Raw genomic sequence first — 16,210 nt, 5'->3', positions numbered from 1 at the left:
AATGCACTAGCACTGCACCTGACCACACTTCTGAGCCTAATTCCACTCAGTATACATACTAACCTGGAGGCTACGTGTGAAACCTGCAACAGCGTCGGCTGAGAACTACAAATAACACTTGCATTGCACTCTGCACTGCATTTTAGTGAGTGGATGATAAGACCCTCTGATAGAGTTCATTTAAAACTGTTTGGAGTGGGACCATATGTACTCAGTGCAAAATTTACTGTGTGCACACACACACATACACAACAGTCAGGTGTCTTTATTGTTACATTAATTAATAGATGACTGGGGTGACAGGAATGTGAAAATAAAAGTACAGCTTTGGCTGTGCACAGCAGAGCAGCTATATTAAATCTGTGCAAACATCAATTTAATACTGCAAACAGACTGGCACAATTACACGCAAGACCTCAAGGGAAATCAGAATGAACTTTCATGGTTGTGTCATCATGCTGTATGTTGGTGTAAATGTGGTGGAAAACAGTCTCTGTTGTTTATTGTTGTGATTATAGGTTAATATGTGTATTTCTCCCCCTCAGGCACTGTGGCTATATCAAAGCTAAACAGGACCCTGATGAAGAGAAAATGCAGTTCCAGCATGGCCGAGGTAACACACGCACACACACATTTGTGACTGTGGATTGTTATCATGAGCTGGTTGCGTTTAAATTTGTCACTGTTTTGAGTACTATTAAAATATGGTGTTTGTTTTTAGTGCGTTTCTGATTCCACTTCTGATTTATGTGCTAAGTGTTTCACTCCGTGCGTACATGCGTAAACCCCCGTACAATTTCACACCCACCTGCAATAAATCACACTGCTGTCTGTATTTTTACATGATAACAAGAGACACACTGTGGAGTATATTTGTACTTGAAAAGCGTTAAACAGTTCAATCAATCAACTTCAATCAACTTTTTTCTTATATAGCGCCAAATCACAACAAACAGTTGCCCCAAGGCGCTCCATATTGTAAGGCAAGGCCATACAATAATTATGAAAAACCCCAACGGTCAAAACGACCCCCTATGAGCAAGCACTTGGCAACAGTGGGAAGGAAAAACTCCCTTTTAACAGGAAGAAACCTCCAGCAGAACCAGGCTCAGGGAGGGGCAGTCTTCTGCTGAGACTGGTTGGGGCTGAGGGAAAAAACCAGGAAAAAGACATGCCGTGAAGGGGGGCAGAGATCGATCACTAATGATTAAATACAGAGTGATGCATACGGAGCAAAAAGAGAAAAAAACAGTGCATCATGGGAACCCCCCCACAATCTACGTCTAAAGCAGCATAACCAAGGGATGGTCCAGGGTCACCCGATCCAGCCCTAACTATAAGCCTTAGCGAAAAGGAAAGTTTTAAGCCTAATCTTAAAAGTAGAGAGGGTATCTGTCTCCCTGATCTGAATTGGGAGCTGGTTCCACAGGAGAGGAGCCTGAAAGCTGAAGGCTCTGCCTCCCATTCTAGTCTTACAAACCCTAGGAACTACAAGTAAGCTCGCAGTCTGAGAGCGAAGCACTCTAATGGGGTAATATGGTACTACGAGGTCCCTAAGATAAGATTGGACCTGATTATTCAAAACCTTATAAGTAAGAAGAAGAATTTTAAATTCTATTCTAGAATTAACAGGAAGCCAATGAAGAGAGGCCAACACGGGTGAGATATGCTCTCTCCTGCTAGTCCCCGTCAGTACTCTAGCTGCAGCATTCTGAACCAACTGAAGGCTTTTTAGGGAACTTTTAGGACAACCTGATAATAATGAATTACAATAGTCCAGCCTAGAGGAAATAAATGCATGAATTAGTTTTTCAGCATCACTCTGAGACAAGACCTTTCTGATTTTAGAGATATTGCGTAAATGCAAAAAGGCAGTCCTACATATTTGTTTAATATGCGCTTTGAATGACATATCCTGTTCAGTTCAGATGCAAAAGTGCTGCAACACGGTAGTGCCACAAATTAAATTCAATTAAATTATGTTTTAATTCACAAACTGCCAAATACTTTTATTTTTTACACATTAATTAATACATGATATCTTGTAATGACCTTCCAACTATGTGTTGTTAATCACTAAATAAACTAATGTGTCATTTTGTTGGCAGTGTGAGACACATTATGAGTTCCTGCTGAAGTTGCTGTATGAGTCATTCATCTCTGTTCCTAAAGCAGTAGTTTTGTTCATAAAAAACACAAAATAATAAATTAGGAAAACAAAATGCTCACACCAACATGTTCAACAAAACTGAATTTCTGAGGCTTTTGGTTCATTTGGTGTTTCAAATGTTTTGAAGCAGTGAGGTATTATGAAGCAATTGATTCATCAGTTATTTCAGATGTTTCAAAACTGAGAATAATTTTCTAATAATGTTCTGATCCATTTTATCTCCAACTTTCTTTTTTCTTTTAGTGTTCTTTAGTGTTTCTTTTAGTGTCAAGAAACCCTTAAGATCCCCTTGACATCAGCTTTGTAGTGTTGCAAACATTTTGAAACAGTGATTCATTTTCACAAGCCATTGTTTTGTTTAATTTGAGCTTTTCAAAATGGGCACTCTGCACTCCGACTTGCAGAATTTTTTTGATCATTTCAAATGGACAGTTTTCAAGATGCGCCGCCATCTTGAAACCAAGACTTCCCGTTAGTGAGCCTCTCGCTCGCGTGTTTGGTATAATTAGAAACACCTGCTCAGCTGTCAGATTTCCAGGGAGTGAAATTGCCACTGGAGGCGAATTCCACCGAGTATCAGAAAGTAAGTTTGTTGTCATTGTTGGTGTTTACCCACAAGGAATGAGAAGGAGGGCTGCAGTGGTGTGAATATCGATCTAAAGTCCCGCTCATATGGCACTAATGAAAGACACTGAAGCCAAAATGAAACAATAAATCTGGACTTGCGTTGACTTTCAGAGACATGATTTAACCATCGTCCAGCTTCACAGCTTCCAGCTTTACACAAACGGCTGTGCGCCACAGCACAGCCTCTCCAGCCAAAGACGGCATGCGAACTGGCGCACAGCCATTTGTGTGTGTGTGTGTGTGTGTGTGTTTGTGTGCGCACAGCCTCTTTAGCCAAAGATGGCATGCGAACAGCAGTTTGTGTGTGTGTACAATGTTTGTGCAAGACGTCGGACTTGGTAGGTTGGACGAAGTTGGACTACAGTCAAATGGAACGCTGACACTATGGGAATTATGCAAACAATCAGGAACTGTCAAGACAGAAAGCAAAACGGAATACGGACGACTTTAAGTTGTCATTGGGATTTGTACAGGAATGAAGCTGGACAACGGTTAAATGATGTCTCTGAAAGTCAACGTAAGTCCAGATTTATTGTTTTGTTTTGGCTTCAGTGTCCTTCATTAGTGCTGTTTGACCGGGGCTTCGTTGCTAGGAAAGTTCAACAACTAAAATACCAACATTCTGGGTGCAGTGAACATCTTTTCACTATTATTTGATTTCTTTGCGCGATTGACATCGTTATTCAAACATTCAAAAGGCTATTCCTACCTCCACACAACTCCAACCACCCACGAGAAAGTTTCTTGACAGTTCTTGTTATTGAAAGAAACCATGTCTCCCTAACCGGATAGAGTTGTGATGTCATCACACACGCGCGTGGGCTCTGTCTAACGGGATCTTGAAAATCCCTCATTACTGAAGCACTTACTGTACCAACAGGTCTTCAGCTAGCTGTCAATCTCATCTTCACATTGTTTCAAATATTTTGAAACAGTGACTCATTTTGAAGTAGCTGGTTTAGTTATTTGTCTTCTGCATTGATACATTTTTTTGCTAAGAAAATCTGATCTTTTAGCATTTAGCTTTTCAAAACAGTGATTTATTTTGTGGAGCAGCTGCTTTGCTTATTGTTTCAGGCATAAAATAAATGTGCTTCCTTTTATAAACATTTGACAATAGTGACATGATTCTGATGCAAATTGTTCATGCGGTTCAACATGTCAAGAAACAAAAATAAAAACCTGTGTGTCTGTCATATGGGTGGAATATTCTGAAATAGGTTTAGGACTTACTTGATCACCTCAGCAACAGCTACTGTATGCTTCACATTTCCCTTCACCAACCAGTTGTGTACAAGATAAATCTTATCAGCTTTTATGAAAAGAGATTGTTTTGTTTTTTTAAACTTAATGTATATTTTGGATTATTATACATATCTCTGTCTATTGCTGTATCTTTCACTTTTTGCAGTCAAGCTTCCAGGCAGCAGGACTTACATCCATCCTCACACCTATGAAGACCCAAACCAGGCCATCAGGGACTTTGCCAAAGAGATTGATGCATCAAATATTCGCATAGAGAGAGTTATTGGAGCTGGTAAGTTTGTGATTTATAAGAAAGAAATGCCAAAATCCATTTTAATGACTTACAATTAACATTTAGCTTGGGTATCTCAGTGGTACAAACAGCTAATATGCTTACCTCCCAATGAGAAGAACCCCAATTCAAGGTCTCCTATGACCTAGTGGCCTAGGACATATGGAGCTAAGACAGGAAGTGAATATGGTAGAGTCTTGTTGCCAAATCAACATTCGGATCCATACTGGATCTGCACGAAACAGGAGCGCCGAAAAGAATTACACCAAATAAAATACATACAATGCAGACCTATGTGCTGAGAATCTCTCACCTGTAATTTGCACAAGAGAGTTTGATTGCCCATCCCCCACCGATGTCAAATCCTAATCTTCTCATGGTGATATCAAAACATATTTTGTGCCAGTTCCATCAAAAAGTTGACTGAACGTCAAAACTGAAAAAAAAGGAAAATGGTTGTTCATCATGTAAAAAGTCACAATATGGACCATTTCAGTCAAAAAGCTTAAGGAAATTCTGATAAACCATGTTGTTGACGTAACTACATTACTACACAGGGTATTTCTAACATTGTACACCCTGATTTGGGTAGAAATATTTTTAAAAAGTTGGTATTGACCAAAAAATATAACATAAATATAGCCAGAAGCATATAATATATATATATATATATAAAAATCCACTCTCTTCAGTGAAGTGGGGGTCCTTAGAGGCATTTAGGGACACTCACACTCAGATTTGATGTCCTCTAACACACAGTCACTTAGGACGTCCAGTTAAAACTGAGTTTAAATCAGATTAATTTTGTGTAAGTTATTCCATGCAAAGGAACATGTGACTAACAGACACATGATTGGAGTGCAATTTTATATATATATATATATATATATATATATATATATATATATATATATATATATACACACACACACACAGATATAGTTTTTTTTTTAAATCACAACAAAGATGCATCAAGGTGCTTCACACAAGTAAGGTCAAACCTTCCCAACCCCTAGAGCAAACACACAGGTGACAGTGGTAAGGAAAAACTCTGATATTGAGGAAGAAACCTCAAGCAGACCAGACTAAAAGGGGTGACCCACAGTTTAGGCCATTCCACCAAAAAGGGTTACAATACAGATCACAACAACAACTGAACAATCCATGCAGGCATCCAGTCCACCATCAGGGGGGCAAGGTTCTTCTGACCTTACGGCACATGGGGGATAAATGCTTAAACTACTGTTTCATTCTTACATTTGCTTGATCACTTTGTGCACTTCTTCTAATTTGTAACTGAAAATAAAAAAGTATTTTCTATGAAAGCACATGCATATTGATGAAGCCCGTTTCCATCCTCTCTGTGTGTTTGATTTGACTGGATATCTTCCAGTCAGCCTGTAGTGTCCAGCTGACTGAAAGAGATAGTGTTTGTGATAGTTTGTTTCCTGCCAGTGTTCAGAAATAACTTCATGGCTCAAGCCCAGGTACAGATTCTCCTTTTCCTAGAACACTCTATAACAAGGACTTCCAGTGGATGATGATGATGACAATATAATATTTTAATCATTTTGCATCCATACGTTTGTAAAAAATAACTTTAATCTACCATTATAGAAGAAATAGCATCATTATTTAATCACTTTTCTGCAGCTTGTCTTGACTGTAGTCACATTCCTAAAATGTAATTCCAGTGTTTATGTGATTATGACAGATATAATACATCTGGTGGCTTTAAGACCTCTTTTCAGGCCGAGTCACACGATGAAGCTAATATGAGCAGAAGAAAGAGGCCATAAGAAAAGCATAAGAAAACTTTTACTTGTGCAAACAGTTCCACCACTCGTAAAACGAATGGAGGAATAATACGAGCGAAACACCGCATAGCGGCGCAAAGCTTTCTCTTATGGTAGATGAAGGCACAAACCGGAAATGGCACAAAAAATCTCCCCAGTGGAGAAAAAGCCTCATACTGGACAACATTGTTGTAAAAAGCCGCAACAAAGCCACAAACCAATGGTAGACGAAGCCGCAAACCAGAAATGGCACAAAATGATTCGATCTGCTTTTTTGCTTAACAATTCCCTTCTCGGTCCTTCAGAGCAGCCGTTGGTTTTGAGGGTGTTCGCCGGGAAAATGATCATTTCTCTACATTGATTACAGACCCTGCAGTTGGTCTGGAATCAACCGCTTCTGCAGCAGCTGTTCTTGTAGCTTGAACCAACGAAACAGTGCTCTGACATTGCTTCACTGCTTGTCAGAAGTGGCAAATCTGCTTCTTAACCCCTCTCAAAGCCATTTAAAATTATCAATCGTGAGTCACTTTTGTGCGGATTAAAGTCACTAGCTAGGACTCTTGTCTTTTTGTAGGTAAGAAACAAGAATCGTCCTCTGTTCCATTTACACAGCTCCAAATGCTGCGCTGCTCTCTGTCGAGTCAAGTTAGAGTCCGGCCGGAATTAAGAACTTCAAAGCGAATTGGCCTTTTAAATCAAATGACACCTCTTTCCAAACGTTATAATACAAACAATAAACTACAATTGACTAAAATGTGTTTTTCCTCCCAAAATAAGATGTCCTGCTGTAAAGCCTACTTTTAGTACATGGAAAATTCACAAGAGGTATTGATAAGGGAATCGATAAGGAATCAGATTGATACGTGGAATCGATAATGGCATCGATATCAATAAAATGTTAACAATACACATCCCTAGACCTAAATGACATGGTGAGATTCTGAAGAGCTTCACTTGTTCATGTCCGCGACATATACATATTAAAGGATTGCCTATTTGGAATCACCACCTATTGAATCAGATTGGGTTGTGGAGTAGTACAAAAAACATCTTAAATGTATGTGTGTGTGTGTGTGTGTGTGCGTGTGTAGGAGAGTTCGGGGAAGTGTGCAGCGGTCGCCTGCGTGTTCAAGGAAAGCGGGAGATCTACGTGGCCATCAAGAGCCTGAAGGCGGGATACTCTGACAAACAGCGGAGGGACTTCCTGTCTGAGGCCTCCATCATGGGACAGTTTGACCACCCAAACATCATCAGGCTGGAAGGCGTCGTCACTAAATGTGAGTGGTGAATATGAAGCTCACTTCGTCGTGTGTCCTGTCGTTGACGGTGCAGTCGAAGAAATGTCTTTCACATCTGCCATCTCTCACCTGCGTGACACATAACAGAGCTCAGGGTAACACAATAAAAGCTGAGCCTGGTTAAGATAAAAGCTCCATTACCATGGCGACATGGGTGACGTAGGGCATCACGCACTGGTTGCTATCAAACGACCACTTGTTTACTTCACATGATCGCGTTACGAAATTACAGCGAGTGTATCTGTTCGTGCAGGTGAAACAGACACAAGCCTGGTTTAACAAGACAGATGATTCCTTATCGCCGGGTGTCGCGCTCTCAATCATGTCTGCCGTCTCTCTCCCCAACTTACATGTGTTCTCTTATTCTCTGCTCTATCTCACACTCCTCCTTTTCCACTCACTCAGTGTCGATCTAATCTCTCTCTGTTGCTCACAGTTTTTCTTTTTATTTCTCTGTCTCACTCAGTCAGTGCCAGTCTTCGTTGATGTGGGTGTGACACCTTGTTACCGCCACCACAGAGGTTACGTTTTTGTTGCCATTTTTCAGTCAGTATGTTTGTCAGCAACCGTAATAAAAATAAGCACCTTAAAAGATATTCTGCTGATAAACAAAAAACAGATCTTATGTTTAAGATTTGAGATTTGTCCTATTTTTGATCCTCATTCCTGTGATCCTGACCAAGGAGTAAATCCTGCCTTATTTTCTTGATTTTTGAACCTTGATATTTTATTTCTTAATTCTTTGATCCATCTACTTTGACCCTGATCAAGGGGCTAGAATCTGTTTTCTGTTTGTGATCCTTGATCTTTCAACTTTGATCCCACTTCCACTGAATGTGATCCTTCCTTTGGTTCTTATTCTATTGTTCCTGAATACAGGATGGTATCATTCAGAATCAGAACTGAAATTCAGCAATGAGGATTAAATGTCACGTTATGGACCTATTCCTGTTTCCTGATTACAGAAATCAATATTCGCCTTTATTCCAGATTACAAACAATATTAAAAATATAACTTGCTTGAAGATGTTCACAGGTCATCAATCGCAATGAACAATCAGTAATCAGCAGTTTTGGCTTTTCACACTTTTTTGACCTATTCTATGATGTAAAGTATGAGCTCAATTATTTCTACTGATCTCAATGTTGCCTGTTGTGCAAAATGTGTGTTTATGCTCATGAGAATGTCACCAAATTTGAATACAGTGCCAGATTAAGCAGGAGGATTGTTAAGACTTTAAGATGAATGAATATCATGTCTGACTGCGCTGCTCCTGCCATCTCATCTGCTCTCTGTGGCTACATTCAACTGTTGGTTGGGCTCAGGCAGCTCCTCCACATGTGTCTAAAGCCCCGTTTACACATAGACGGTAAGAGCTCCCGGAAGCATCCCGGAAGAGTTTTTGGCCGTCTTAAGGATCACACGCCGTTGTTAATGCCGGCACTAGGGGGCGTGGCTTAGTTCCGGCTTTACCGGGAATCGTCGAAAAAATTATTCAATATGTCGAATAATTCCAGGAGCGCTCCCGGAGAATTCGCGTGATGACGGAGACAACGCAAACAACGGCGTTTGATACCTTTTAATCGCCGTTTCATCATGTCCCTTCGTGTAGTGCCGCAGTTTACACTGCCGTAATTGGCGGCCGGCATTGTATCCCTAATCAATGGTGTGTAAAACGGCGATAGAGCCCACATCGGCGTCCTCAAGGGCGTTTTAACCGGTGACAGAGGCAGACAAAACAGCGGCGCTAGCGGACAGTACGCCGTTCTAAACGCCACCTCCCGGTTAACGGCGTTCCAAACGGCCGATAGGCGGCGGTCAATATAAAAACGCTAGCGCGCTGCATGCAGGCCTCTCACTCATGGCCAGCTCCAGATATTTTTGCAGAGAAGCTCCAGTATGCCTCCTAAAAGAAAATTGGCAGCGGCAAGGACTTACCAAGAGGTCTGGTTCAGAAGCAGAGGGTAGCCCTGTGGTGGAGACGAGCAACACGTTGAGGAGGGGAAAAAGAAAGAGAAGAAAAGGCTAAGGATGATCTCCCTCCCCCTGCAGTGACAGCTGCTTCAGCCTATTATACTCTGGGGGCAATGCCTATATGCAAAAGTTCCTGGAGTAACGCAGGATTTGCCTGGATAAATCCAGCGGTACACAGGGCATTATCGGCGGCAGCAGAACACCGCCGTTCTCACGCGCGTCTTAACCTGCGATTGTAAAGGATAGAACTGGGTATTAACCCACATTGCCTGACATGTGTCGGATGCTACGGCGTCAAAACGCCGCTTTATTCAGCGGATTTAGCGGCGTTTTATCCGCGTATTTGCGGCTAGTACGGTGCTGAAAATGCTGGCGAAATGCTCCGCCCCTTTCCAACGCGAAAACAGCCGGAACTACCGCAAACTTCGGTCTACGTACTACCCGCCGACAAAACCGTCTATGTGTAAACCATGCTTAAGCCTTAACAGGGAGCCTGAACCAGGTGAAATGAAGATAATGTGTTATTTGAGGCTAATGTGTCTTTTTCCAGAGGAACGTTTGATTCCAGCCAGAAAGTTTGGAAGAATTACTCTAAAGGAACTTGGTTTCAAACCCACACTCCACGGCTTCAGTTTGATGACAAATAGGGTTTCTCTGGGTAGGCACAAAAAAATTCCTGCAGAAGGGAGCAGCCAGAATGAGACAGCCAGAAATTCTCCTCAGTCCCGTAACCCTCCCAGTCCACCAAAGACTGGATTCCCCTGCCCTGATGTTGAACATCTAGCAGCTGACACACAGTGTAGGCAGGATGACCATACACAAGCCAAGGGCATGGGGGATTGGCCACAGGATGCAACAGACTGGAGTGAACAGACTTCAAACAGAACACATGGAAGAAGGGATGGATTTGCAGAGAACAAGGAAACTGCAACCAGGCCATTGTCAGGCTCTACACCCAGTCCACTGCATGAACCCCAGTTAGTGTTGGGATGCTAGCAGCTCCCGAGCTTCCGACTTCAGTTGGATGTCGTTGGCCGATAACCACACCTCCTGTTCCTGATGGTACTGGGGGGCTGGGGTGCTATGTCGGTCTGCATGGAACTAAGTCCAGTCTGAAGCATAGTGGAGTGGGTAGTCTTCCATATGTTACAACAGCGCTGTAGGTGGGCACACACAGATGCAATGATAAGGGGTAAGGTCTGCTTCTTAGGCTGGGAACAATGGTGGCTGGTATCCATGAGAGCAATTGAATGGAGACAGTCCAGTGGCAGTGCTCACCTGGGTGTTATGTGCATTCTTCACAAACAGCAGATGAGTAATCCAGGTGGAAGGGTCATTAGCTGAGACATAATGCAAGGTATACGTCCAGTTACCGATTGTTCCGTTTTTCTTGGCCATTGCTGTGGGGATGAAAGCCAGATGATAAGATGACTGAGGCCCCAAGAACTGTACAGAAGGCCTTTCACACATGGGACATAGACTGGGGACCTCAATCTGACAATGTTCAGTGGAATGTCATGCAGCCAAAGCACATGGTGGAGTAGGGGGTCAGTAGTCTCCTGGGCAGACAGGAGTTTGAGAAGGGCCACAAAGTGTGCTGTTTTGGAAAAGCAGTAATTGACCGTGAGGATGACAAGTTCCCTTTCAAGGGGGGAAGGCCGGTGATGACGTCCAGGCAGATATGCAACCAGGTGTGGACAAGGGCTGCAGAAGGCCAGCTGGTGGGCAGTGTGATGATTTGCCCCTGGCTCAGATGGTGTAAAATGAGACAAACCCCTTTGTATCTGCCTGGAGTGTGGACCACCAAAAGAGTTTTTTGAGGAGGTCCAGAGTCCAGTTAATTCCGAGATGGCATGCTCATTTGGATGAGTGGCAAAACTGAAGAACTACAGATCGGCAGAAGGCGGAATGAAGAGACGACCAGGAGGTCCTCTCAGATGCCCTACAACCAGAGCAGCCTCGGGCAGCAGTTCTGCATCCTGAGTCTGCTCGAACTGTAGGGATAATGTGTCAGGTTTGGTTCCATCCACATTTCTGTGGATGGAACAGTTGCTAAATATCGGAATACTATTGCTACTATTGAATACTATTCAGATATTGCTAAATATCTGAATACCCTGGACAGGATGCCAGTCTGTTGCAAGGCCATATATAGACAGACAAACACATTCACACATGCAAGCACACCTGCTGTCAATTTTAGAGTCATTCCTGTAACCTGCATGTCTTTGCAAGTGGGAGGAAGATGGAGCACCCAGACAGAACCCACACAAACACGGGGAAAACATGCAAACTCCACATATACTCAACAAAAATATGAACGCAACACTTTTGGTTTTGCTCCCATTTTGTATGAGATGAACTCAAAGATCTAAAACTTTTTCCACATACACAATATCACCATTTCCCTCAAATATTGTTCACAAACCAGTCTAAATCTGTGATAGTGAGCACTTCTCCTTTGCTGAGATAATCGATCCCACCTCACAGGTGTGCCATACCAAGATGCTGATTAGACACCATGATTAGTGCACAGGTGTGCCTTAGACTGCCCACAATAAAAGGCCACTCTGAAAGGTGCAGTTTTGTTTTATTGGGTGGGGATACCAGTCAGTATCTGGTGTGACCACCATTTGCCTCATGCAGTGCAACACATCTCCTTTGCATCATCCGTGAAGAGAACACCTCTCCAACGTGCCAAATGCCAGGGAATGTGAGCATTTGCCCACTCAAGGCGGTTACGACGATGAACTGGAGTCAGGTCGAGACCCCGATGAGGACGACGACCATGCAGATGAGCTTCCCTGAGACGGTTTCTGACAGTTTGTGCAGAAATTCTTTGGTTATGCAAACCGATTGTTCCAGCAGCTGTCCGAGTGGCTGGTCTCAGACGATCTTGGAGGTGAACATGCTGGATGTGGAGGTCCTGGGCTGGTGTGGTTACACGTGGTCTGCGGGTGTGAGGCTGGTTGGATGTACTGCCAAATTCTCTGAAACGCCTTTGGAGACGGCTTATGGTAGAGAAATGAACATTCAATACACGAGCAACAGCTCTGGTTGACATTCCTGCTGTCAGAATGCCAGTTGCACGCTCCCTCAAATCTTGCGACATCTGTGGCATTGTGCTGTGTGATAAAACTGCACCTTTCAGAGTGGCCTTTTATTGTGGGCAGTCTAAGGCACACCTGTGCACTAATCATGGTGTCTAATCAGCATCTTGATATGGCACACCTGTGAGGTGGGATGGATTATCTCAGCAAAGGAGAAGTGCTCACTATCACAGATTTAGACTGGTTTGTGAACAATATTTGAGGGAAATGGTGATATTGTGTATGTGGAAAAAGTTTTAGATCTTTGAGTTCATCTCATACAAAATGGGAGCAAAACCAAACGTGTTGCGTTTATATTTTTGTTGAGTGTGCGAAGTGATCCCTTGACTTTCTTGCCATGAAGCAACAGTATTAACCACAAAGCCACTGTGTGTGTGTGGGGGGGGGTTCCAGCCCCCAATTTTGCACACTTGTGTGGATAAACCCCAAATTGCATATTTATAAAGCCAAACATGCTAAACCTGAAGATGAATGAGAGAGGTGAGCTAGTTAATTAAATCAAAGGAGCCAATATATCAACATTGTTTTAAAACTGGCAAAAAAAAGTGGAAATTAACTGAACCTGAAGGTTCATCTAAATTTATCAATTTATGCTTAATATTTTTTTCAGTGGATATTTTTGTTCACAAAGTGTGAGAGTCCATGCTATTTTTTGTTTTTGTTGATCATTTTAAATTTACAATATCATTCATTGAAATTATTTCTACGACTGTAGCGCATTGGCATTCTTGCACACTTGCACAACTTTGATCCGTGCACTTGCAAGCACGTCGTCGTGACAACCCACCCGCTGTGTTCCCAGCTGGACACTGTGCTTTGTTCCACTGGCTGCCATGCACTGTGCCTTGGATGCTGCATATATAATTATTTCATATCAGATTAATCATTTTCTCTGAGTTGGCTGTTGAAAACGCCTCTAATCACTTCCAGAATCACAGAGGACTGTTGCAGCTGCAGTTTTTCTCTCTGTCTCGTGTGTGCGCTGAACGAGGTGGAGAAAGCATTTGCAACAGTCTAAAAGGTTTGTTAGGTTTATATTGTAATGGCTTGGTAAAACAGTTGCATGTTCTTTCCTTCTTATGAATAGCTGTAAAAGTATGTTTATGATAGATTTAACATCTTGTTATAATCGTTCAGATGAGCTGCACTCTGGTGCGGTGCACTGACACAGTCACTTGCACTCACATGTAGTGTTTTTTAATTGTTTGTGTAATGTTCACATCATTCATGCATGGAGAATTTGAACATTTCAAAATTTTCTTTGCGCACTTGCAGGAAGCTGCGCACAGTTTACAATGGTTTACAATGAGTTTGAGGTGAACGTACTCTTGTGCACGGCAGAGTGCATGCAAGTGCATGGATCAAAGTCGTGCAAGTGTCAGGGGGCACTTTAGGCTGGCGGTTTTGAGGAGACCATCACTACAAAGAGATGCAACTGTCAAGGTGCCCTGACACTTGCACAACTTTGATCCGCGTACTTGCACACGCATCGTCGTGACGAGCCCACCCGCTGTGTTCCCAGCTGGACGCCACGCTTTGTTCCGCTGGCTGCCATGCATTGTGCGCTGAACACTGCATATATAAAATAATTATTTTGAAGCGGATTAATCATTTTCTGTCTGAGTTAACTGTTGATAACGCCTCTAATCACTTCCGGAATCACAGAGGAGCACTCCATCTGCTGCTTCTCTCGCGAATGCGCACTGAACGAGGTGGGGAAAGCATTTGAAGCCATCTAAAAAGGTAATTATTTGTCTTGTTTACTTTGTAATGGCTTGGTAAAACAGTTGTATGTTCTTTCCTTCTTGTGTGCAGCTGTAAAAGTATGTTTATGATAGATCTCGTTATAATCGTTCAGACGAGCTGCACTCTGATGTGGTGCGCTTACGCAATCACTGACACTGTTCACTTCTTTACTCGACTTGATGAGCTGCGCGTGCCATCTGACGCACCATCAAGTAGTGTTGGCAAGTAGATTGCGCAACATTCACAGTCATTTCACGTTTGTTACACGACTTTGATGCGTGAGAGATTTTTTTGAACATTTAAAAATTCTCTTTGCACACTTCCACCTGGCGGCGCACATCTCACGTTCAGTCTACACTGGTTCACAGCGAGTTTACTCACCAGTACGATGCACTGCATACGGGTGTGTGAAACAAAGTTGTGCAAGTGTCAGGGGGCCTTAAGCATTTGACACGCCCCCCCCCCCTCCGCCCAGCCAACACCCTCCTTTTGTCACTAACACAAAACTAAATTCAGCAGTGTTGTGGCTGGCACTTAAGGCGACAATAAAAGAGCAAATGCATATGCACCAGCCTTTCTCATGAATATTAATAATTCATAAAGTTAATTGGATGTGTTTTTTAACCTTATGACTATTCAGGAGCGTGCATAAGAAAAATGAGACCCTGCTGTATATTTTATTCCTTTCTGTTAGTCCCGCTCTTAGAATTTATTGGTTAACTGTGACCTTTGGGTAACAGGATTGAGGCAGTTTGCAGAAGAGTAAGAAAATTATGGTGTTTGGCTGTTTAGACACAGTCACACAATTACAGTGTGTTTTTTTCAGTGACACACATAATTCTAGTTTAAATAACCAGAATTATTTTTCAATAAATCTTGTCACAACCTTGCAAATGTCAGCAAAAGGAAAATTGCAGCACCTGACAAGCCACTTATGTTTGCATATCAATTCTCCATCACTTGACTTTGCTGCATTCTGTGTACACAAGAACTGTTTTCTTCATTTTATTTTTGGTGTGTGACTGTAACAAGGGTGGATGTTTACACATATTTCTTTGTGCTTCTCTGGTCACCTGTCTTCACGGCACATTGGGAAGCTGATAGAGGCCCTCAGAAACAAATCTCACTTGCCGAGCAGTAATTTCACAGGTCAAAGCGCCTAGTGTGTGTTAGTGTGTGTGTGTGTGTGTGTGTGTGTGTGTGCGCGCAAGTGAAAGGGCAGGAGTTGACATGGGTCAATAATTCCTCCAGGCCTTTTTCTGCTGGTCCTTTCACACCACCCTTGGTCTAATCTGGCAGGCTCACCCCACCTGCACAGGACTCAGGTGTGTTCAATCGGTTTCTAACAGCATCAGAGGCCAAACAATCAGTTGTAGTAGAAGCAGTATTAGTTTGTGTGCTACTGCAAGGAGCAGGAGTGAGAAGAAGTGAAGGGAAGTGATGTTAACACAATGTAAATGGCAGTGTCAAGTTCAGTAGCAAACCTTGTATGAGGAGTACTGCCACAATAACAGCAAAAGGTCTTCAAATCATATTTTTAAAGTAACAGAATGAAGCAAAGACAGTACCACTACTATCTGGCAGAGTTATTATTATTTCATATGTAAAAGTACAATGAACTTGTCATCAACGTATTTACAAGTTATCATAATCCTACATGACGCAGCCGATCTGCTCTGTGTAAGCCTGATCCCATCAGATCTCAGAAGCTAAGCAGTGTGGGACTTGGTTAGTACTTGGATGGGGGACCTCTTTGGAACACCAGCAGCTGTGTGTGTTTTTCCAGGTAAAACTGGAGTTGTGTCATGAAGGGCATCCGGCGTAGAACATCATAAACCTACATAACTTCAGTGCAGTCTAGTAAGTAACTTGCTTCCAAGATTTTGGGCATTTTGTCAGCATATGTATGTGTGCCTGAGGGTTTTGGGGCCAAGGGGAGTGTTGGAGATTT

At 42.5% G+C, this 16,210-nt stretch overlaps 1 protein-coding gene and 1 pseudogene across 2 annotated transcripts in view; both read left to right on the top strand.

Moving 5' to 3' along the window:
• epha4b (eph receptor A4b) overlaps positions 1-16,210 on the top strand; it is a 297,581-nt gene that overhangs the window by 225,277 nt on the left and 56,094 nt on the right. For both annotated transcript variants that reach the window (XM_034182743.1, XM_034182742.1), the window contains exons 11-13: positions 546-613; positions 4,209-4,334; positions 7,222-7,407. In XM_034182743.1, the coding sequence (XP_034038634.1) occupies positions 546-613; positions 4,209-4,334; positions 7,222-7,407 (380 nt within the window). The remainder of the gene's footprint in view (positions 1-545; positions 614-4,208; positions 4,335-7,221; positions 7,408-16,210) is intronic.
• Positions 15,918-16,036, top strand: LOC117522744 (annotated as a pseudogene).

Source organism: Thalassophryne amazonica, chromosome 12 (genome assembly GCF_902500255.1).
Source record: "Thalassophryne amazonica chromosome 12, fThaAma1.1, whole genome shotgun sequence".
Lineage (NCBI taxonomy): Eukaryota > Metazoa > Chordata > Actinopteri > Batrachoidiformes > Batrachoididae > Thalassophryne > Thalassophryne amazonica.
Note: the sequence above shows the minus strand (reverse complement) of the source record. Positions and strands in the feature narration are given on the sequence as shown.